At 29.6% G+C, this 25,061-nt stretch overlaps 2 protein-coding genes across 3 annotated transcripts; one reads left to right on the plus strand and one right to left on the minus strand.

Moving 5' to 3' along the window:
- Nucleotides 1-3,354: 3,354 nt before the first annotated feature.
- LOC130668660 (putative uncharacterized protein DDB_G0289963) lies at nucleotides 3,355-24,866 on the minus strand. 2 transcript variants are annotated; one of them, XM_057471047.1, is made up of 4 exons: nucleotides 24,586-24,866; nucleotides 6,232-6,491; nucleotides 5,682-5,801; nucleotides 3,355-4,757 (listed from the first exon to the last, which is right to left on the minus strand). In XM_057471047.1, exons 1-4 carry the CDS (start codon nucleotides 24,604-24,606, stop codon nucleotides 3,890-3,892), a joined length of 1,269 nt encoding a protein of 422 aa, XP_057327030.1. In that variant the 5' UTR covers nucleotides 24,607-24,866; the 3' UTR covers nucleotides 3,355-3,889. The 2 variants fall into 2 exon arrangements, with proteins under 2 accessions (XP_057327030.1, XP_057327029.1); XM_057471046.1 differs by lacking the exon at nucleotides 24,586-24,866 and adding an exon at nucleotides 20,223-20,697.
- On the plus strand, nucleotides 8,122-11,456 carry LOC130668664 (odorant receptor 43a-like). The gene is made up of 5 exons (XM_057471057.1): nucleotides 8,122-8,735; nucleotides 8,796-9,188; nucleotides 9,265-9,469; nucleotides 10,798-10,953; nucleotides 11,259-11,456. The coding sequence occupies exons 1-5, from the start codon at nucleotides 8,377-8,379 to the stop codon at nucleotides 11,307-11,309; spliced, it is 1,164 nt and encodes a 387-aa protein (XP_057327040.1). The 5' UTR covers nucleotides 8,122-8,376; the 3' UTR covers nucleotides 11,310-11,456.
- Nucleotides 24,867-25,061: the final 195 nt, after the last annotated feature.

Raw genomic sequence — 25,061 nt, forward strand, 5'->3', positions numbered from 1 at the left:
CCCGGTAATTCATTTATTGGTTTTTTTTTTTTTTTACCGGTAGTATTTCATACAAATTAATAAGTGCAAGTGAGTGTAGTGAATATTTTGAATAGTGAAATGTTTACAGTGTGTAAAAGTGTTTAATTAAATTTTTACGCGTAGCGAAAAAAGCGGGAACTTGTCGCCGAGACAAATCGCCATCTTTGAATTTAATAAATAACCGTTTTTTTATTTTCTATTTTATTTTTCTTACAATCAGTACTTATTGATAATCAAATTTAAGTGATAACATAAAGAAATTATTAAGCAACAATTAATTAAACGTAAAGACAAAATTATTTTTTTTAACTTCTATAACTTGTTTGCTAAATAATGACCGCGTAAATTCAAAATTTATTTATCTTTTGCTCGATAGCTGTAATACTGTCTTCACTAAGTACAGTTTGAAAAGAAAAATCAATTGTTAAATTTATAGAGAGTGATTAAGAATTTGGGCTGTATAATTTAGAATCAATTTTTTTTTTTTAAATCTTAGTTTTGAATTCAAAATTTAAATTATGAATCCCGCAGAATTATATGACGACTGAGTTCTTAGCGGCTTCATGAGTACAATAATAATTTAATAAACAAAATATCAATTACTTATCTATTACTAATTACATTTATTGCACCAATAATTTATTAAAAATTGTTTTATTTTTACGTTTATTGAGTTGCTATATTAATTTATCCACTAAATTTCAGTTACAATCCATTTTTTAGCCATGAAAATAAAAAAATTATTTATTAAAAAAAATTTTTAATCGCATATTTGAATTCAAATAATTGACAAATTTTAATTAAAAAAACTAAATAAGTAAACAAGTGTTCAGTGCTCAGTGGCCTTTTTAATGGATTACCTGAAGAAACCAACGACTTTATCATCACTGCAGTTACCAGGAAAAACCAGCGACCGGTGAGTAAGATTTTATTTATTCATCATTATCATTATTATTATTCTATCAACCGATAAAACGATACAAAACGACCAAAGTTACCGGCTTTCATAACAATCTATTTATAAATTTAATAATTATACTCATATACTTGGATATTGTAATATCACTTTCGTTAAATTGAAAGTAGAAATCAGTAAAAGTGATCATGATCCTGATTTTATTATTCTCTGAAACTCAATACTGTTCTCATATATCGAGAGTTTTATGAAAAACAAAAAAAAAATTATTACTTACCTTTTACTTAAATATATAAAAATAAAATGCGTGTGAATGTAGCAGACACCAGACAAATTTGAAATTATAAATAAATAGAGTAAATAATTTAAAATCAAATATTTATAAAAAATGCGCTTATCAATTTCAAAATTTTTTAAATGCGCACTTTTTGAAAATTTCATTTTATTTATTCATTAATAATTTTAAATTTGTATGATGTCTGCTACATTCAAACTCATAAAATAAAATGATCCAGAAGTTAGCAGACAATTAGTAATTTTCCGATTTTTTTTTCCAAAAAATAAATTACAAAAAGAAACAAAAACTAAAAATATACACATGTAGAAAATTTAAAAAAACTACAGATGCGATTTTCAAAAATATTTTTTTTTTATAATTTATTGTTTAAAAAAAAATAAAAAAATTATTAGACGTCGGTTAATTTCGGTATCAAAAAATAAAACATAAATAATAGTAATAAAATAAATCAACAATATCTTATATATTTTATAAAGCGTTTTATTTACGGGTTTTATTATAAATTAAAAAAAAAATTAATTTACCTCAACTAAACTAAAAAATTGGGCGCACGAGCGTAAATAAATCTATTTAGATTTAAAAATCTTGATAGTAATGAATAAAACGTTTGCGTGAGTATCTATATCCACTCGATTAAATACAATTTTAAATATATATTATAATAATTATTGTTTTTACTATCATATTTATTATTATTATACGAGATCTTGATAAGATTAACTTACAAGAATCGGATACATTTTTTTCCCGTATAACGAGATCGAGATCGCTTATTAATTAAAAAAAAAAAATATTTTTATTTAAAAAAAAATTTTGATTTCTCCAACAAATTAATTAATATTAAGTACAGAGAAGAGGTAGTAAGTACATCTAAATAAAGTAAAACAAAACAAAGACAGTTAAAGAAAGAAAGAGAAAGAGAGAGAGAGAGAGCTGCCTAATTGTAAAAGTATACATTGTAATTAATTTACCGGTACACAATTTCATTAATGCCCTGCGAACAAAGTGCATTAAAATATTTAATTAGTTAATTATTATTATTATTATTAATTATTTTAATGCGTAAATTGTTTACTAAGTAAATGCACTGTGATCATCAGGGCAACGACAGCACCTTATTAATCAATTAATTAATTATTAATTATATTGATTAATAGCATTATTTAATTTACAATTAAATCTTGTAAATTTGTTGATTAATTTTTTTTTTAAATACTTATAAAATATTAATTGATACGCATCACATACACAATTAATTATGAGTTTGAATGTAGCAGACATCAGACAAATTTTAAATTATTAATAAAGAGAGTAAATAACTGATAAAATAAAATTTGAAAAAAATTCACATTTCAAAAATTTTTAAATTAACAAGTGCATTTTTTATAAATTTTATTTGATTAATTATTTATAATTTTAAATTTGTCTGATGTCTGCTACATTCACACTTATAATTAATGATTAAAATTAATTATCGAGTGATTTTAAATTTTTGAATTGACATTTTTTTTGAATAAAAAAATTAAACGTCATAAAGTCTCATAAAAATGAGGAGCACGTAGTGGTAATGAACCTCTAGTCCAGTTTGAAAGAAAGTTTGGTAGAGAAATAAATGTCAATTGTTTCGACATGTTTGGAATATTTATAAAATAATTTTTCTCATTACTAGGTCACTAATCCAAAACAATGCGTATTACTTAAATAAATATGTGCGTAGGAAATACCAGTCTTCCGGTGTTTTTATATACATAAGAGAAAATCGCACGCAATAATTATTATCCGGATGTTACGAGTTTCCATTAAAGACAATTGAATCTCTGTCTATTATGAGTTATTATAAAATATTCCATTCTCAAATCTTTAAACGTTTATCCTTTCATGAGTGTTAATGTAGCAGACATCAAACAAATTTAAAATTATAAATAAATAGAGTAAAAAATTTAAAAAATAATATTTATAAAAAATGCACTTATTAATTTTTTAAATGCGCATTTTTTAAAAATTTAATTTTATTAATTATTTATTCTATTTATTTATAATTTTAAATTTGTCTGATGTCTGCTACATTCACACTCATTATCCTTTCAAACGTGCACTCAATCGCGTTCCTTGTCAGATATTTGACTAAAAAAAAATTAGTAGCCGTGTAAAAAAAAAAATTGACAAGTAGGAATTGAATGTCGAGTTACTTGTTACTTGTTACTTGTCAACTATCTTTCTACCTGATCGAAAAAAAATATAATAATTGATAATCCTGTTACGTTTACTTCGCGCTATGTACGCTTGTGTCAAACTAACTTTTGGGTACGTCAGTATTTTTAAAATGACATCAAAAGACTTGGAGCACCTTTTTTTTCGTTCATACTAATCTCCATTTAAAGATGGTTGACTAAAATCAATAATAATAATTATGAAGTTATGGAAGCCGTATAAATAAATGATTGTGTGAAGTTGAAGCGAAAAAAGGAGTAGATTATTAAATTATTTTTTAAATATAAATGGACCACATTCACACATTTTGTCGTTCAAACTCAACCGTAAAACTATCGACTGGCACGCCGAGTTAATTTTTATGAGTAAGGCATCTAGGACGAAGGCTCTTGACTAAAAATTCACAAAATAATTACTTTTTTAAATTATTAATTAATAACACATCAGTTCGCTTTAGGTGGCACGGGATCGTATGGAGTGGCATCGAAACCTACGTAACGATTATTTTTTTTATGGACAAAACCGTTTTGTCCGTCAGCTTTGTAGTAAACGACTCGTCTGATACCAAACGGATCTACGTAGCCAAATGACCCGATACTTTTGTCAGGTTGTTGTTCTTCTTCGTGATAGTGAGTCTTAAGATAATACTGAAAACCATCAGCTGTTGTGTGAGTCCCGTCGTACTGTGGAAATTCGTATTCTGCTGGGGCTGACGAAATACCCTGAGAAAGTCGAGGTTGTCGAGCTCGAGGATTCGCTGGTAGACTGTAGTAAACGGGACTTGATGTTTCTTTTGTTTGGCTGTCAGATTTTTCAGTTGTGTAATTGGGTCGACGGGTGCGTATTTGTCTTGATGTCGTGTTAAAACGTCCTGACGCGAGGGCTGCGCGATATCTTCGATTATCTAGACGATAAAGTCCATAAGTTGACTTTGGAGTTACTTTTACTGCTTCGTCATTATCATTGTTGTTGTTATTGTTATTGTTATTATTATTATTATCATTAAGATTATTACTAGGATCTTCTGGCGGCTGTATTTCGACAGTCGGTGATCCAATGTAAGGATGAGATCTTCTGTAAGATCGATTATAAACTCGATACGGTCGTATATAATTCGTTGTTATGGGCTTTGGTAATTCATTGGCAATTGCTATTGGTGTTATTGTCGTTGAGTAATAATTTGAACGTGGATAGGATGTTGTTGATGGTACAATGAATCTTCTCGAATTTTCTGATGGTGAATACGCTCGATATGGTTTTATTGTGTTGCTTTCAATACTGTTGCTCGAAAAATCTTGTAATGCTGGTTGTCTAAAAATCGATTTAATTATTCAATTTTTGTTTATTTATTAATTAGTACACGGAAAGAAAATTATGGGAAGTTTTGTTATTCATTATGGGAATAATTCCCATAATGATATGGGAATTGTACCCATACTACTATAGGGATGGTTCCCATATATTATGGGAACCAACTCTATAATAGTATGGGTACAATTCCTATACCATTATGGGAACCATTCCCATAATGGTATGGGAATAGTTCCTATACCAATATCGGAACCAATCCTATAGTATTATGGGAACCATTCCAATATCATTATGGGAACCATTTCCATAATGGTATGGGAACTGTTCCCATAATACTATGGGATTGGTTCCGATATTGGTATAGGAATGGTTCCCATAATACTATGGGATTTGTTCCCGTAATCGTTTAGGAATTATTCCTTTACCATTATGGGAACCATTCTTATAATATTATAGGAATAGTTCTCATACTATTATAGGAACCATTCCTATAATGTTATGGGAATGGTTCCTATAATGTTATGGGAATGGTTCCTATAATGTTATGGGAATGGTTCCTATAATTTATGGGAATGGTTCCTATAATGTTATGGGAATGGTTCCTATAATTTATGGGAATGGTTCCTATAATTTATAGGAATAGTTCCTATATATTATGGGAATGATTCCCATAATATTATAGAAAGTATTTCTATAAATTATAGGAACCATTCCTATAGTTAGAGGAATCATTCCTATAACGTTATGGGTATCATTCCCATAATTATAGGATCTATTCCTATAATTATGGGAAACATTCCTATAATTATAGGAACTGCTCCCATAATTTATGGTCGTAATTCCTATGATGGTATAGGAAAAAATTTCACAAAATTATGGGAACATTTTCCATAATTTTCTTTCCGTGTACTGATTAAAACATACCTAAATGGATTAGGAGGTCGCCGTGGTTTAACTAGAATTCCACTTGTAGGTGGTACTCGTTTACTGGCAGCAACAGCGTCTTCAATAGGTCTATTTATTCCTACATAGACCGTCTTAGACCTGAAATAAAAAATTTAATTTAACTAAATATTCAAATTATTAAGGTAAATATAATTATGTTTTGTATTTAATGAGACTTGTTGTGCCAACTAGTTGCTTGTTTTACTCGTCACGGTCGCGTATATAATTTAAGTGTTTAATGACCAGTAATAAACGACTATAATAATATAATAACAACGAGAATGTTTGTCTTCCTACGGAAATAAACCCAAGGTATTTCATAACAGTTTTTGTTTTATTGTAACGGTAATTTAGTCAGTGTGTTTTGCGGTTATTTTGTGGTAATTTGTGACCTTAATGACCAGCAAATAACGTGTGCTAAAAATTATAGATACTTTATTGTCATTAAAGTTGATTAGGTAATTGAAGATTTGACAGAAAGATATTTTTAATTTATTGAGTGATAAATTATACAGTAAAAAAAAATTACTTAAGTATCCTAAAGCCTTCGCGATCGGCGATGTAATCTTTAATTCTTAAATAACCTAGAGGATCAAGCCATCCTTCAGTACCGACAACAGTACCGTCTTCAAGTCTTTTCTCTTTACGAAATTGCCCATTGAGTGTTTGAAATCGAAAGTATCTCTCTGGTCCCTCGTCAGTTTGAATGTGATATTGGGTATTTGGATTTACATTCCAGCCACTTCTTTGAGCTTCGATTTCGTCTGGTGTCAGACAAAATACCGAAATCTGAAACAAAAAACTTAATTAATTCAGGTATTCAGTAGCATTATGAATCACCTTGAATTTAAATTCAATGCTAATATACTTTTTATTTATATATTCAACTGGGTGTGAAAAAGTTTATGAATTTAAGCTAAGTCTATTTTTTAGACACGTGGGATGGAAAAAAAATTTGATATCTTTATAATAATTTAATGTGACATAACAATGTCATCGACTATTTGAGGACTTATCAATGCCAACATTTTGTCTACCTTACAGTTTATTAATATAAAACTGATAAATAATTATTGATGATGATGACGATGATGATTTTATTAAAAATCAGCATATTTATGTTTGCATCGATTGTTCCATTAAGTCAAGGAGAATCATCATCAAGAGGCGTCAACAAGAATCGATCTTAATAAATATTGTATCGAGATCAAGTGCACGCGCTTATTTAAATTATTCATTCAAAGGTGTTTACAAAGTTAAAAAAATATGTACATAAATATCGGAGACAATTCGTAGGTGTATCATAATTTAATTTGACTCGTAAAAATTAGTGGGCGTATGAAAAACCTCGAAATTATAATAAATGTTATTTACCTTGATTCGATCATGAAAAAATTCTACGTCCTTTATTTAATTCAAGGTCATCTATATTAGATGATATATCTAACGAACTAATATTACGAACCTATGTGTGAATTTTTTTTCATTAAATCTATATTTCTGTAATTATCTCACGCAATACAAATTAAGTTCAGAATGCATTTCGATTGATGTCAAGAATGCAAAAAAAAAAAAAACAATGTCAAGATGATTTCTCTCATTGCTTTATTAAGTATTGCTCCTCGTGTATGACGAAAGATTGACTTAATTTGAGGGTAATAAATAAAAAAAAAAAATTACGAGAACACAGTGATTATTTTCTTTTTTACTCCATCTTAAGTCTTGAAGTCACATCACGGAGTTTTAATATTGAGTTTCATTTGTACTCGTATGAGTTTATATTTATGTATACATATATTACATACGTATTTATGTATGTATTTCTATAGTATTTCCATGGCGGTAAAGTTGAGTAAGCGAATACGAACTTACATGTTATGTTACATTACTACTATACGTCTCTCCGGGTTCTTTACGATAGGCGTGCGTGGGATTGGGAAAGTCTCTGGCCTCCGGTCCATATTAAGAGATCCCATATCACCTGGTTGGCTTACGATGCCAAGAGACATACATAATAAAATATATTAAATGATGTATTGCACTAATTTTTGCACGTACCCTCGTTACGTTTACTAATTTTACGCTTGAAAAGATATCAATATTTATAATGCATCAGAAATTAACACAGCGGTGGAAAGTTATGCGTGTAATTATTTTGCGTACTTAAATATATCATTTTCACAAGACATCGTTGATAAATTAACTTCGTCGCAATTCGTTATCTTCGCTCACGATTTTTTAAATACAAATTTTCAAAAAAATAGTATAGAAAAAAAAAGTCACCCTTAGACAGATTCACTATCTGTACGAGCACAAGTAAAACTGTCCTTAGTAGATATTTTATTATTCAAAATCGATCGGAAACTCTAATAGCGGAAGGGATAAATAATGCACGTGACAATTTTCAACATATTCTCTAGCAAAACAATTTTCCGTAATTATTATTTTAATAATTCAAAATGGACTTCCCTGAAGTCAATTTCTGTTGTATTTACTCTGTGCCTAAAACTCTCTATTATTAACATAAACGTTTGCAATTTACAAAATTACACCAGGTGCATAATAAAGAAACAATTAACTGCAAACGTAAAGGTACCGCAACCCTTCAGAATAGTTTTTTGAACTCCGTATCAACCGACCGTCTTTACATTCGCTTGACAGCCATTGTCACCAAATGGTTGTTCTAAAAGACATCTTCACAATATTATTTTACGTGGGCCTATGGAAGCCAGCAACTTGGCACGGATGGAAGTCCATTCTATACACTTTGTATACAAGTTGTATTGTTATAATGGCGAGCACATTTTTGATAACTGAAGTGATGGATCTGATTTTCGTCACAAGTAATATTGTCGAATTTACGAACAATATTTTTATGATGTCGGCGGTAATTTCAAGCTTCATAAAAACAATTATTATTATCAGGCATCGTAAAATAATTACCGATATTATTGATGTTTTAAAAATATATTTATCGAAGATTAGGGACAATGAAGAGATTATTATTATTGATCGTTATACTCGTTTGATCAAGTAAGTATTTTGTTTTATTTATCGATCAATATATATATGTACATATGTATATTGTTTAAGATTCATGAATAGATCCTTTTTATGTACTGCATTATTTGGAGTTTCTCTAATGGTTTACGTAGCAAGCTCTCAAAATATATCACAACATATATTATTTTATCGTGCTTGGCTGCCTTATAATTATTCACAGCCCATGGCTTATTGGATGACAACAACAGGACAAGTTTTAACAATATATATTCTTACCATTATTTATACCGTTTTTATTTTACTATTTTCAGGTATTATGTTTAATATATGTGCTCATATAAATATATTTAAATATCATTTACAAATAACATTCTCTGATGAATATTATCATTCGTGCAATGATAAACGACGATGTATATCCAAAAAAGAAAATGATAAAAAAACAATCAATGATTGCGTTGAAACGTATCTTTCTATAAGAAGGTATTGTTATTCACGAAATATATAAATTTATTTATTATCCATTTTTACGGTGATTTAAAATTGAAATAATTCTTAGACTGTTCAATACGGTAAAAGATTTATTTTCATCTATAATGCTGTATCAGTATTCTGTGGGATCTATTATTTTCTGCACAAGTGCTTACAATGTGTTGCAAGTTGAACTATTTTCAGCGCACTTTTTTTCAATTATATTGTACATGTTAAATATGATGACTGAATTATTTATTATTTGTATCACATGTAATGAAATAACTCTCGAGGTGATAGTTTATTACTATTTTTCAATGTTCCTGAAAATCGAAACGTTTTCCGCGGAACGGAAAAAAAATTGTAGAGTAAAAAATCTACTGATTGCATGACTAAATTTCTGCAATATTTCGCATATAGATACTGCACGGAGAAAAATAAATGATTGGAGTTATCATACTAAATTTGTAGCTGCAATCATCTAGGATGATTAAAAAATTTTTCAGTGTAAAGATGGTTAGTGCTACAATTTGTTATAATTGCAGTTACCATTTTTTATAGTAACAGTTACCATCAGGATGATAACAGTAACCATTAAGATGATTACAGCTACTATCAGGATGGTAATATTTACCATCAGGATAATAATGTTTCCTATCAAGGATAGTGATAATTTATCACTGATAAAAACACTGATAAAGAAAAAAAAAAATTATTAAATGCTATAAAAAAAATTGATCAAAAATTCAATAATTTTCAAGTACTGGTGCAAAATTATAAATTTTTGATTACAAATATGATGACAAACATACTTAAATTTTATTTATAAAATTTTTACAAAAAAATGACAATTATTTATTTTTTACAATTATTTAAATCCATAATTTGATGTTTAAAGTCTACTTGTCTTAGATGGTAACTTTAATCATCTTTAATGGTAACTACTACAATTTCTGATGGTAACTGTAACCATCTAGATCGTAAATACAACTATTTAAAATGATAACTGTAACTATCTCTAATTAACATACATGATTGTAACAGTTACCATAAATATGATTTATACAATCATCCAGATAGTTGTCACTACCATCGGGTTGATGGTAAAAAATTTTACCATAAATAGATAGTAACTGCAATCATTTAATTTTCTGAGTGTGGTATGTCAGCTGAAAATCTAAGGCCACCTCCGACTTCCGGAGCTACCCCTTAAGTTGCCCTTAGCAGGAGTTATCAAATATTTTTGGCTGAGTTTTTTTCGCAAGCGAAATCTCTAAATACAAAATACAAACTGGACATCGATGTACTACTGTCTAATCTAGCAAAATGCGCTTCAATTATTTGATGATATTCGTTTGTTTAAGAGAAAAACTCGGCCAAAGTTTCCATTTACTGCACAAGTGCAACAAAGATAGTACCGTTCGTGGACTTGTGTGTAACAGAAAGATAAGTGCGAACCCCTGTTAAGCAGTCGAGTTACATAAATTTTTTCCATTTTCGTTGCGCGAAAAACGATGCGATCTTCAGGTACATATTTTTCATTATGCGGATTAATAAATTTTTTCCTGCTTTACTCCTAATTTATTCTAACTTTTTTTTTTTTAATCAATTAATTTGATAGTTTCAAGGCGTTCCTAATGCGCTCTATCATAGCTTGTGGTATGTTACCGATAATCATAATAGAAAATCGATTGTGATAATGATGTCATACACACTTAAACCAGTTTATTTTACTTGCGGATACGTTATTGATTTGTCACTCGATTCATTTACGAATGTAGGTATTTTAATTTTTTTAAATACTTAGGGTAGAAGTACTATTTGTGGCCAATGCTCCATTTTTGGACGTTTAATACTCTATTCTAATTAATAAAAAGTATTAAGAAAAAAAAATTGCACTGTAACAGTGGGATAAAAGTATCTCCGAACACATTTAAAAAGTTAATTATGTCATTGCGTACTTTACAAATTATTTTATTTGAATGATTGCAGTATCCAAAACTGGCCCTACAGCGGCCAAAAACGGTACCTCTACTTTTCATTTACTAATAATGTTAAATTATCAATTTAATTTTTCTTCAGGTGCTGAAGCTTTCTTACAGTATTTATAATGTACTGCAAAGTACTTTTTAATTCTATAAAAAGTTTAATTGTAGCATTAAACTTAAAAAAAACATTACCAAGTTTTTATTTTTGTTTACTTAATCGCACCTTTGTTATAATCACGTCTATATCTGTATAAATGATATAAATATTATGAGATTTGTTATCTAGATTAAACGTTCTATAAGTAACTAAATAAAAATTTTCATTTTTAAAAAAATTTTTTGATGTCTAGAATTTTTGATGATATCAGATCTAAAAAATATCGAGCATTTGTTTTTGTTTACTTTATCGCGTTTTCATCATCGCGACTGCTATATATGTGTAAAAAATATGAATGCTATGATGTTTATTATCTAGATAAAGTATTACATGAGAAAATAGTGTACTAAATATTCTATCTGTGATCTGCTACTGGCTGAGCTATTGAGATATTTTATTTTTTATCTTTATCATCTGGAGGCGGGTTAACGGTGATATAAATAAAAATATATGAGGTTTCTCAGGATATTTGAGTCCTTTAAATGCACTAACATATTCTTGTTTATGACGTCAAGTATGTGATTAAGTTTAAACGGTGGATGGAAAAAATGTCACATTTTAAAAATAGAGAATGACTAGGAAGAAAATTAAGAATAAAAAAAAACACTTGTCAATTACGCGGTCGTTGGTCTTCGAAGAGGTCTCATCATTTGATGATTATCCATTATACGGTTTGTCATTTGGCGCGGAGACTTAAAAATTATTTATTTATTTATTTTTTTCATTATCGAGCGGTTGACGCCAGCGTGGGTGGTTAAATATCCTGAACACTTCCCACGACCATTCTATAAAGGCATGGAATAGTCTTTGGACTTCAATCTTTTACTTTTTCAGTCTTAGTCTTTGCCGGTATGAAGAATTATTGTGTATTATATCAAGAGAAAGGGTCGTATTTGCGGTTTAGGTGATAATGATTACATTACTTCTGATGATTTACTGACGTTGTTAGGTAACGGACACATATTTTTTCTTGATAATTATAAAATAGTTTTTTTTCTGAATTCTTAAACTCACGTTTTTTATATTAATTTTTAAAAATAGATTTTTTTTTCTTCAGCATCTCATTGCATCGAATTTTTTTTTTCGGATTTTTCCAAACATTTGAGGCAAAAAAATTCTGGTGTTAAATAATAAATTTATAATTTTTTATAAATCATTATTTTTTCAAATGACATTGAGATAAAATTAATACGTTTATTTGTTTGTTTTTATTTATATTTTGACATCAGTAAGTAGCTCTGATGAGCCTGATAATGTTTTCACTTTCTAAAACGGAAGTAGACTATTGTCACCGGTATAATATAATTATACAGATAATGACTAAGACGGTTAGACGGAATAACTGAGTGAGTGTAACAACCAACGGGATGTAGCAACTCGCCCGAGAGTGTAGTAGACAGACAAGATTTAGGAATGCTGACAATTGAGATTGTGATTATGTAGACACGCTTTCATTGCACTTGATGGAAGATGTGTCGAATAGAAATACTTTTCTGTCTTGTCATTCATCACTTTTTTATTTTTCCTCATTCATCATAAATCTTGTTATTTATTTATTTATTTATTTTTTTTCTGTAACTCAACAATCATTAACAATCGTCAATTTTATCCGTAAAAATTTAATCAAATTTTTTACTCTCTGTGTGGGAAATTTTTATTATTATTATAATTATTTAAATACGAGAAATTTTATTATCATTCAAAATTAATAAAACATTTTTTTTTGACCTTTTCTTAATTTATTGTTATATAATTTTTTTAAAATCTATCATATAAACTTTCTTCTATATAAAAAAACTAGCTACAAATTAATTTTGAATAAATCTGGTTGTGAATGAATGAATGAAACTACTGGTTATGCAAATTACACTAATGTGAATATGATACGTTTTTGGTCACAACATAATTATTTAAATTTCCATATGACAGTATATTTTTTTTTTAACTTTTTACTCACAAATACACTGTAAAAAATCCGGAGTGAATCCGGATTTAATTTCAATTCAAATTCACTTCGTATTTACTCCGCCACTCGGAGTTCCGGAGGTTTAGAAAAAATCACTCCGCATTCGGAGTGAATTGAGAGTTTTTTTTTAGCGGAATGATCTCAGAGTGTCCTGGATTTTATTTCACTCTCAATTCACTCCGGTCTGGAGTTTTAATATTTAAATAAATTTATATTAACTTATATTAAACTGTTAAACAATGTGTGTGTGTGCGAGTGTGTCTTTGCGTGTATGTGTGTGTTCGAGTGCGCGATTGCGTGTGCGTGTGTGTGTCTAAATATGTGTGTGCGTGTGTGTGCGTATCAACTGATCAATAATGTAATACGCGAGTTTTTACTTCGATTTTATTGAGTGGAGTTATTTTTTATTAATAATATTTTCAAAACTCCTCTCCGGAGTGAATTTCACTCCGAAGGGAGTGAATAAAATAAGTAAAAATTTTAACAAGAAAATTATTGGTGATTAAAATTAAAATATCTTTCTCATAAATTTCTATTTTTAACTGAAATCAATCACTCGTTGTAATCTATTATCGTCTGTTCGTTATCGAAATGATTAATATTAGTTACTTAGCACATTTTATTGTTAGTATTTTGCGTAGCATGAATATATATATATATAATGTGAGCACGTAACTCGAGTATGACGAAGTGCACCCATGATTGGCTCAAGGCCATTAGGTCATTTTGTATTCAATAGAGTGCAAGAAGATCGATTGAACAATTAATTAATTTCCGGCAATCAATTCATTGTTTCATTCGTACAGTGTCAGTTTGCATTCTCAAGTAAAACATAATACTATGAATAAATTAGTATCATTTATTTTCACGGCCTTTGTTACTATCACGAATATATCAATGTCTTATGTCAAATTTATGTACATTGATTAATTAACTAATTAGTGATCGGCTGATCGCTTACAACATTTTTACTATATGCCAAACCGGGTTTATTTTCAAATTTTTAACTTCCCGCTAAGAAAATTGTAAATTTTCAAAAATTCGGGAAGTTATTGGTTTCGGTCCGATTTACGAAAATCGAATTTCCATCAGATGTCGACGTTTTGAGGTCCTAGGAAGCTATTCTGACTAATTTCAAGATGATGTCCGAGTGTATGTATGTATGTATGTACGTACGTACGTACGTACGTACGTACGTATGTAAATACCTGTATCTTTTGAACGGATGAACCGATTTTGAACTTTAAGGTGCCATTCGACGCGGATTGTCAATATCTTGAAGCCGAGAGAAAATTGAGCTTGATCGGTAGGGCTCGTTCAGAGATATTCCAAAAATAAAGTTTTTTCAAAAATGTTTTTTTTGGATAACTTTTAATGTGCTCGATGGATTCATTCCAAAATAGACTGGGCTCTAGAGCTTTATAAGCCGCGTCGAATGCCACCTCAACCATCAAAATCGGTTCATTCGTTCAAGAGAAACCGTTGTCGAAAGAATTAAAAAAAAAAATTTTTTTTATTTTTCCTGAAATATCTCAAAAACGACTCGATAAATCGAATCCAAAATTTTATCAGCTTTAGAACTTGACAAAACGCGTCGATTGCCGCCTCAACCATCAAAATCGGTTAATTCGTTCGCGAGATATCGTGGGAGAAAGAAATGCTAAAAAATGGTTTTTTACAAAACAATGGCATACAAAAGTATTTGCGAGCTCGTAGAGCTCGAAAATGTATTCACAATAGTGTTTTCGAGCTCAACGAGCTCGAAAACAGCGGGAAGTTTTGGGGCTGGCCCGCAGGGTCAACTGACAGACCGATTTTTTTTACAAAAGTGCGCCATCATGGAGAAAAAAAAAATTTGTTCAATAAAAATGAACGGATTATAAGTTCGTTTGTCGGAGGGTTTTTTAAAAGTACGGGATATTTGGTCACACCGAACTATTTCTTTGTCTAGTTAAAAAAAATTGTTCGTTCGATGACTTTTAGATTCTTTTAAAAACAAAAAGTAACCGGAAACATAAAATTACAGTAATTTGTTGTTAAATAAAATAATTGACATCACGAACTAGTAAAAAAAATTTTTAAACAGCTTGAGATGACAAGTTTGCCTATTTGCTGAAGCAACGCCTTCCGTCAGTAAATCAAAAGTCAAGTAGTAAAATCAGCGAGCGGGAGAAGTGAAGAGCTATACGATGAAAATGACAAAACGATTTACCTAGAAGTCACAGCACCGTAAGATTTCTCTTTTGTTGAGACTATTATCTGACAAAACCACTACCGAATGGCTGTACTCTAGTGCAGCGAAAAAAAGCTAAACTGCTTATTACGTAGCTGTTAGAGGTGAAGTGGCTTCCAGGTTAAGGTGAATGCCGAGGTAGAATAACAATTTTAAATCACGATAGTTTTTTATATTATTGTTTTTATTTACATGACAGAAGATATCTATGTAAATATTTCAAATCTACAAATAATTTATTTCTCATCATTATAAATCTATTTCTATTTATCTGCTAATTTTATTTCATAAAATCCAATCTAACGAATCAAGTATTGCGCATGTCTTGTACTTGTAATATACATTAAATAATGTAATCATAATCATGATCATCATACTGTGCTAATGATTAAGACTTTAAATAGTCTTATGTCTTATTTTCTTTCACACATTTACATACAAATAATCAAATGATTATGTAAGCTGGATAATTGACGATAACTATCCCTTTATACATTAATAAAAAAATAATTCATCATGAGAAAATACATTTCTTATGTCTCAATCACAATAAGACGTATACATAAATAGATCTACGTACAATTTACTCTTATCTTACTTTTACGCCTCATTATTACGTGTCACATTTTTTCATTTTTTTCTCTTATTTTTCACATCTCCTTTTACTTTTTTTTTTTTTTTATTAATATCATTACGTGTTTCAGCGACTAACACGTTTGATGTTTATAATTATATAGCTATTGTCAACCGATAATTACAAATGATAGCTTTTTAGCGAAACAGAATCATTTACTGTCACTTTTAAAAGACTGTAAATCATAATCACCATCTTTGGATGCACTAAAAGCATTTTTTTTATTTCGCTGTGCAATCAGTTTTTTTGAAATATCTCTAAAACGACTCGATAAATCAATTTCAAAATTTGATCAACTTTGGAAATTGATAAAACGCGTCGATTACCACCTCAACCGTCTCAATCGTCAATTCGTTCGAGAAATATCGTTAGAGAAAAAACGGTAAAAATCGTTTTTTTTCGAAAAGAACGGCATACAAAAGTATTTTCGAGCTCCTTGAGCTCCTTGAGCTCGAAAACAGTAGGAAGTTTTGGGGCTGGCCCGCAGGGTCAACTGATAGGCCGATTTTTTAAATATATTTCTATCACGTGAGCCTCCAAAAATAATCGTTTGATTAAAAAAAAAAAATTTTCTGAAATAATTATTAACACGTTTGATGTTTATAATTATATAGCTATTGTCAACCGATAATTACAAATGATAGCTTTTTAGCAAAACCGAATCATTTACTGTCACTTTTAAAAGACTGTAAATCATAATCACCATCTTTGGATGCACTAAAAGCATTATTTTTTATTTCGCTGTGCAATCAACGAGATAAAATCCATCGCTCCTTTATATCCGTTTTTTCACACACTAAATTCATGTCGCCATTCAATCCTTATTTAAATTAATTTTTTATTGTTCATTCAATTTATTATTGAACTAAAAAATTTATATCTTTAATTTTAATTTCGGGATAGCAAATTAAATAATATGAGTAAAAAAAAAGTAAAGGTACTTGATTGCTAATCGATTGAATCGATGTGCTCTGACTCAGCATGGACTAAAAGACCATATGTATGTATATTTGTTTATATATATGTAACATATACATTGAAAGCCCACTCTCGATTGCAACGGCCTAACCGTAATTGGAAGTGAGCGAGTCGTTTTGCATATGTGTTAATGTGTCCGTTTTATACAGTATTTAAGTATATGTATAAAGTACATACAAGTAGATTTGCGATTGGTCCTGTTGATGCTGCAGCAGTACGTAACACCGTCGACCTCTAAACATAAGTATGCACTCAACATTTTGCCCAGGGCATTCAGATTCACGAGCGTGATTTACGATCATGAATCGTCACGCTGTAGATCCACGGTATTATGTCTTAGGCATAAATGTATGTGTATATAGATATAGATATTTGTATAGAAAGAGAGAGAAAGGGTTCAAATATACTGCACAATAATAAGACGAGAGGATGTATAAAGAAAAGTGTACATATAAATATAGAGATATATATGCTGTTGTAAAGGAAATAAAGAGCCCTCTACTCAGAGAAGGCACGCGACGAGAGGATAAAATTCATTGTCGAGGTCAGTTACCGGTCAGCCGGCGCAATTGCCTGATATGTTTGCATTTAATTCACATTCTTGAATATAAAGGCTTTACTTTTAAAGACCTTGAAAAACTATCAAGATTCAGAGAATTTATTTTTTTAAAGTTCAATGTTAAGGTCTTATTTATTTTGCGGATAGACGTACACGTATCATTATAAATAAATTTATGTATCTTGAACGTATTATCGAAATTTAAAAATTTATGTGATTTATCGCCTCCAATATTTTTTTTTTTAATTTTTAATTGACAATAATTATTTTTCCTCATTAATTTAAATAAACTGCCGATATTTTATCATAATTATTTTTCTAAATAGAATATTACCGCGGTCATTATTTATTTGCAGGCATAGAGGAATTTATAAAAAGAAAATGACATCACAAAAAACTGTCAATAAAAATAAAAGACCGGTTGTATTTGCAAATAGAGACCGAGGATCGGTGGCAATTTTAGTGGTAGGAAACTTAAAAATAATAACAACGGTATGCGGCAGAAATCGTGCCGTAAATCGGCAATAAAAAATGTTACTGCCGGTCAACGTATAGAGGGTCAAGGGTTACGCGAGGTAGGAACGATACCAGAGTGCTCGGATCGCTTGTTCTTGCATTACTACTCGACTAAAACATCAAATAACCAATACAACACACGTATATTTTCAAGTACCAACAGCGAGTAAACTCATACACGATCTTCTACATACCCATGAATCTTTTTGCAAATTCGCGATGCGATGGACTAGATTTAAGACCCCATTAAAATAAACCTGTCAGTTTAGAAAATTAAAGGCCACAGACGCACCATCACTCGGTTTTTTACTGCAGTACGTTTTTACGATTTTCAACAATTTTTTTTTTTAACGAGACATAAATAATGATTGTATTTTACTCGATAATGATAGTTAGTTTTTTTTTTTCGAGCAACTAAGTCACGCTTTTTATGTCATAATTAAAAACGACGAGCTAAATTAATTTAGATTTTACTATATCATTATATAACTTTTTTAACTTCCCGCTAAGAAAATTGAAAATTTTCAAAAGAAGGGAAGTCATTGGTTTCGGTCCGATTTTCGAAAACCGAATTTCTATCAGATCTTGACGTTTTGAGGTTCTAGGAAACTATTCTGACTTATTTCAAGATGATGTCCGAGTGTATGTATGTACGTACGTATGTAAGTATCTGTAACTTTTGAACGGATGAACCGTTTTTGATCGCCAAGGTGTCATTCGACGCGACTTGTTAATATCTAAAAGCTGTGAAAAATTGCGCTTGATCGGTAGGGTGCGTTCGAAGATATTCCAAAAATAAAATTTTTTCAAAAATGTTTTTTTTGGATAACTTTTAATGTGCTCGATGGATTGATTCCAAAATCTATTCAACTCTAAAACTTTATAAGTCGCATCTAATGCCACCTTAACCATCGAAATCAGTTCATTCGTTTAAGAGAAACCGTTAATGAAAGAAATAAAAAAAATTTTTTCTTTTAGTTTTTTTGAAATTTCTCAAAAACGATAAATCAATTTTAAAACTTGATCAACTTTAGAAATTGATAAAACGCGTCGATTACTACTTCAACAGTCTCAATCGTCAATTCGTTTGAGAGATATCGTTAGAGAAAAAATGGTAAAAATCGTTTTTTTTCGAAAAAAACGGCATACAAAAGTATTTTCGAGCTCAAGAAGCTCGAAAACAGTGGGAAGTTTTGGGGCTGGCCTGCAGGGTCAACTGATAGACCGATTTTTTGAATATATTTCTATCACGTGAGCCTCCAAAAATAATCGTTTGATTAAAAAAAAAAAAAATTTCTAAAATAATTATTTGAAATTTGCATAATTGAATACAGGGTTAATTTTTTCTATTAAAATAATAATTTATAAATTATAGGTGTACTCTCAATTATTAAACGTGAATTATTTTCTCATGCATTTGTCTAGCGTAGAGTGGCGATCGTTGTTTATAATGAAGTGAGATCAGTAAATCAGTGTGGCAATGGAATTTGATCCTTTCAAAGTGAACACGATCTCACGTGAATTTAAACTCAATAACGTTTTGTTTTATTTCATGTCGTCTTTCATCGGTTTTATTGATACCTATGATTCTATCAGATAAAATACAGCCCATTAATATGTATTTAATTGTACTTACACCGAGTAATTTTACTTTATGCACTTGTGTATTTATTTATTTACTTGGTTGTTTGTTTACGAGGGACTAAAAATTTTTAATTATTGTAATTACGGTTATCAAGTTTTCATAGACTTGTAATCGATGTACCGTAAACCACGAGTGTAAGTATGAGCAGACTAGATTGAGCACGGATATTTTAAGTGTTGAAGAGTAAGAGTAGAAGTTTTTATTCTCGCGTGACTAATTGTGAGAGACAATGTCTCGTTACTATAACAATCAAACGATTTTACTTTTTAATATAAAAATTATTACAAATAATATTTTCCAGAAATTTAATTTTTAAAAATTTTCTTAACTTAATAAATAAATAATTAATTAATTAAAATAATAATCTCACCCTAGTTAAATAAATTGCCGCAATTATCCAAACCTTCGACATTTCACAAAATAATTTCCCACTGGCCTCAGAAATATTTCTTCTTTGTGTTCTATTTCTTCAACAATAAATCAATCTCATGATTATCGTTTCCTCAGTTACCTTTTTTTTTTTTTTCTATTATCAATACCAATGCAGAGTAAACTCCGCGAATTCTTAATTCAAAATAAGACCGTTAAGTTTCTCTTTTGTACAGCGGTCACGAGGAAGTCTATTGGTGAGAAAAAATAAAATAATAAAAATAATTAAATTTGACACAAGAACTAAGCAAACAATGCACTAAAAAAAAAAAAAATAAATAAATAATAACACAGTGTAGTCTATGCTCTGCTACCGGTTAATAGAGTTACAAGTTTATGTTGAAGTGGTAGCACGAGGAGAGGATGCGATACCGAGAGAGACTGAGGTACGACAACGTTTCCTCGCTATCACTTGGGCTGGCTGCACACTTAGCTTGCCTCCACCTTCGCTTCTTGGTCTCCAGCTTACTACGGTGCTATATATGTATATACTAGACTCTAGAGTGTAATATAATGTAACTAGATGGGCATTGGTACCATACCAGTCAGCAACCCAAGTCACCGGGTGTCCGATACCAGCAAAGTTAATCCCTTTCTTTTTTAATTTATACCTCCACAGAAAAAAAGGATTTCTTGGCGCCAAAAATTTTTACCTGCCCCAAGAAATTTGCATTTTAAATTGAAAACAAAAATTTTCTTGGCGCGAGAAAAAAATTCTAGACAAGAAAATTTTTGTCTGCAATTCATGTGCAAAATATTTCTTGCGTCAATAAATCCTTTTTTTTCATGATCCTGAAGCTAACGGACAATTAACAATTTTCGAATTTAAAAAAAAAATCAAAACTAAAAATATGCACATGTAGAAAATTAAAAAAACTGTAGGTGGATTTTTTTTAAATATTTTTTTTTTTTATTATTTACCGTTGGAAAAAAAATCCAAAAATTATTAGACCTCGACTAACTTCAGTATCAATTTTTTTCTGTGTATAACTGACTCCAAGAAATAGATAGAAGTGTATAAATAAATATGCTTACATTACATTACACTACATTAGGTGTCCTCTGATTACGGCCTACGCTTACATTCGATAGTTTTACTTTATTAATTTTAATTCTCACAGCCACTCTACTCTACTCTGATAGATATTAAAAGCATAATGACAAAACAATTAGATAAAAATGAATTATAAGTGATGTAAATGATAAATTGTAATGCTCGTCCTTGTATTGCTTATGGAGCATATCTTTGGCCATAAGAATATCGAGAGTTCATGGCAACTATTTGTAACATTATTTATTTATTTTTCATATATTTTAGTATACTCATATACTCAGTATATTATTTTTTTTACCGATTATTTATATAAAATTTAATAGAGCATTTGTGATATTTATTTTTAATTATTAAATTTAAATGGCGGAATAAAATAATTAAGTAGACTGTTTATTTGTAATAAAATGATACGGCAAGTGACGAGCATTATAATTAAAAGAGTTAGATGGTTAATGACTAAGTCGACGCGTTACCTTGTCGGTATTTCAAACTGTCACATACGTTCATTATATTCCAAGAACACGGGCATCTCAGGCGTTTGATTAGATCATAGATTTTTTTTTTGACTTCGTCATCATCAAATGATTGTACATTATTCGTGCTTAAGGACTTATAAGGCGTTTAATTGATAATTAATTATATCATTTATTTAATGTGAGGAAATAATTTTATTATGAAGGTTAAATATTTGAATAATGGTTTTGATTAAACGCTCTTTAATTAAGTTATTAAAGTTGTTTGTTTATTTTTTTATAAGATTAAAAATTTAATTAAACAGACAGTTATACACGCCCTTTTGAATACAATGTAAAAGAGTACGCATTTAAATAAACTTTCGCGCTTATTATCCGGTACGTGGTCGCAGAAACTTGTGTTTGTTGTATTTTATTCTTCGGTCGTCATAACCTTCTTACTCATACCTACTTATACACTAACCAACGTTATACATCTAAATGTGCGCAAATTATATTTTATATCGCGTGCTAATTTTATATTTAAATTTTCAATTATTTTTTTTCTTATTTTTCATTAACAATAAAAATAATTATAATGATAATAGTGCTAGTAAATAGCGACGCACCTTTTATTGATAGTGTGGTCACATTTAGCAACAGTAAGCGTGCGTAATTTATAATGCAATGAAAAGCGGAAGTTTGCGGAAAATCTCGAAGATTATATAGGAAAAAAATAATAAAAAATACGTAATAAAATTTAAAAAATGAAATAAAAAGTAAAAGAACGGTTAGTGATGTTATCCGCTAGATTCGCAAGACGCGTGGGAGTGTGCTCGATTCTTGGATATTTTATTTTGTTCTTTAAACAAAGACCTACACCACACTAGTGTTGTCTATGCAACAACACTAGACTCCTATATGTACGGGGACGATTAAGCCGCAAGCGAAACCCACGAGTTGTCTTTAGCTTGCAGGAAACTGTGCACGCGTGTACCCGATGTACGATCGTAAAACCCTTGGAACTTGTTTCCTTGCACTTTTTATTTATTTATCTATTTTTTTTACCGCAGTAAAAATGATGAAGCGGAAGATAGCGGGAAGGACATAAATTTAAAATGAATTAAATGAGTAATAAATTTAATTTAAAAATTTTAAGGATCGGTAACAGCATCTCGGGAGGATTTGTTTATTTTCAAGGATTTTTAAAAAACATTTGATGTAACGCATGTGCGTCGTGGTTCTGCACACATATTTTCTCCTTCGTTTACTACAGCATATATATACTCTTACACCAAATTGCTTTCACTTTTACGAGCGGCAGAATAAACTTAAACTCTGTGTAGATGCTGGGAGAAATATAACGAGGCGCCGGATATACAATCTGCGGATACATGCTACACAGTGTCAGTAGTAGGCCGTTGCTTTGGGTCTCAAAAGTATCGCAATGTCAGGATTTGCTATTTTTCGGCATCTTTCTAAAGTATAGACAAACTTTGCAAGATTTTATTTAAATGTAACACCCGAGGGTATTTATTATGACATTTATTTAATTTGACAAAAAGAAAGCTTCACATTCACTAATTTTAATGGGTGGTCAATATACATACTTTGTTGCTATATTTATTATCGGAGATTGTTTGTGATCTTGATCTAGAGAAAGTTTTAGTTTTAAACATTGGGTATATATACATATTATTGGTGTAATTTTTAGTTATTAAATAATCAGTCTTTTATGTTATGGGAATTTTATTTTTTCTTATATTTATTTATGAGTCACATATACAAATTAGAAAACTCTGAGTAAAAATTGAAGTATTTTTCATCAATATATAAAAAAATAATTGAATTGATCTCAAGTGAATTTAAGATGAATTTTATTTCCCATATAAAATAAACTGTAATTACAATTTTTATTTATAAAAATCTAAAAATAAATTTGAAAGTATTTTGGCGATTGATTTAAATTCAATAGACGTATCGGTTGTACGTCACGCGTATTATAGTGAATATGAACCTTTGACCGAATTTAAATGATGTTCAAACAATGACATACCAAACAACACGACAATGCATGTACATTTGATTTGTAGGATACAACTCTGACACAATATAATTGAGAGGTACAGGTGCACTTCTCAATATATATATCTATATATAAATACAATTTATTCGAATGTTCGGATAACCAATGGGTGTGTCTTTTAAAATGTTCAGGCCTCACGGGAGCACAGACCTAAATAAAAGTAGTTTTTGACTTGTAAGGTGATATAAATACCAAGAAGTCCATTCTGTTAAATATATTTTTACCTTCTACGATTAAAATAATTTCTCACACCCATTACCTATTACCGTTTTTTTTTTCTTATCGAAGCCTTTGAAAAATAATTTATTATTTATTATTTATAAATTACATAACATAAATCGATTGTTTTCATCGCGTCGATATAAAATAATAAAAACTCGTCATTACAATCACATATTAATAATTTTATTTATGTGTTGCGTATTCAGAAGGTGTATTATTATTTTTATAAATTATTGTCGGGTATGATCTGCAATAAAATTCTCAAGTTCATATATATTTATGTTGTGCATAGATGTATATATGACGAAAGGTTGAGCATTGATTACATCCGTCGATTAGGATTACAGTCTCAGAAAATAAAGAATAAAATTCTTCTTGTACTTCAGTGCAATAGCGTGAGAATAAATATTAACCCATTTTTCATATAAATATAAATAGAGATGTATCAATGAAAAAATAATTATCGTCAATAAAAAATTAAATCACTTACCAGAAGTAAAAAAAAATACATGTTTGAATTTATATGAATTTATCAAATGATAATAATTAGAAAATTAATTTTTTGTCTGAACATTTGAGTTGATATTAACACGTATTTTATTTCGAAATAAAAATAATTACTTTTATTTGTCTATTTATTTATATAGAGATTTTTTTTTTTTTAAACTGACACTTGAGAAGACTTTCGGTAAAATATGATTGGGGAATTATTAAAGAATGAGAAGCTGTCATATGGTGGATTAATCGTACTGAAGCACTGAACAGACTAGTCACATTAAAAGCCGGATTGCAGAACTGATTCTTTTACGGGGGCAGTGAGTGAGTAGTTGGCAGGAGGGCCGAACTGGCCTCACGCCTTCGCAATTCTCCTTTTTCAGTTTAAAGTTAAAATAAAAAAAAAAAAAAACAATAAAAATAAACAGACAAATAATAAAGTGTGTGATGTCTCTCTTCAGGTATTGTCCG

This window comes from Microplitis mediator, chromosome 5, assembly GCF_029852145.1.
Source record: "Microplitis mediator isolate UGA2020A chromosome 5, iyMicMedi2.1, whole genome shotgun sequence".
In the NCBI taxonomy this organism is placed as follows: domain Eukaryota; kingdom Metazoa; phylum Arthropoda; class Insecta; order Hymenoptera; family Braconidae; genus Microplitis; species Microplitis mediator.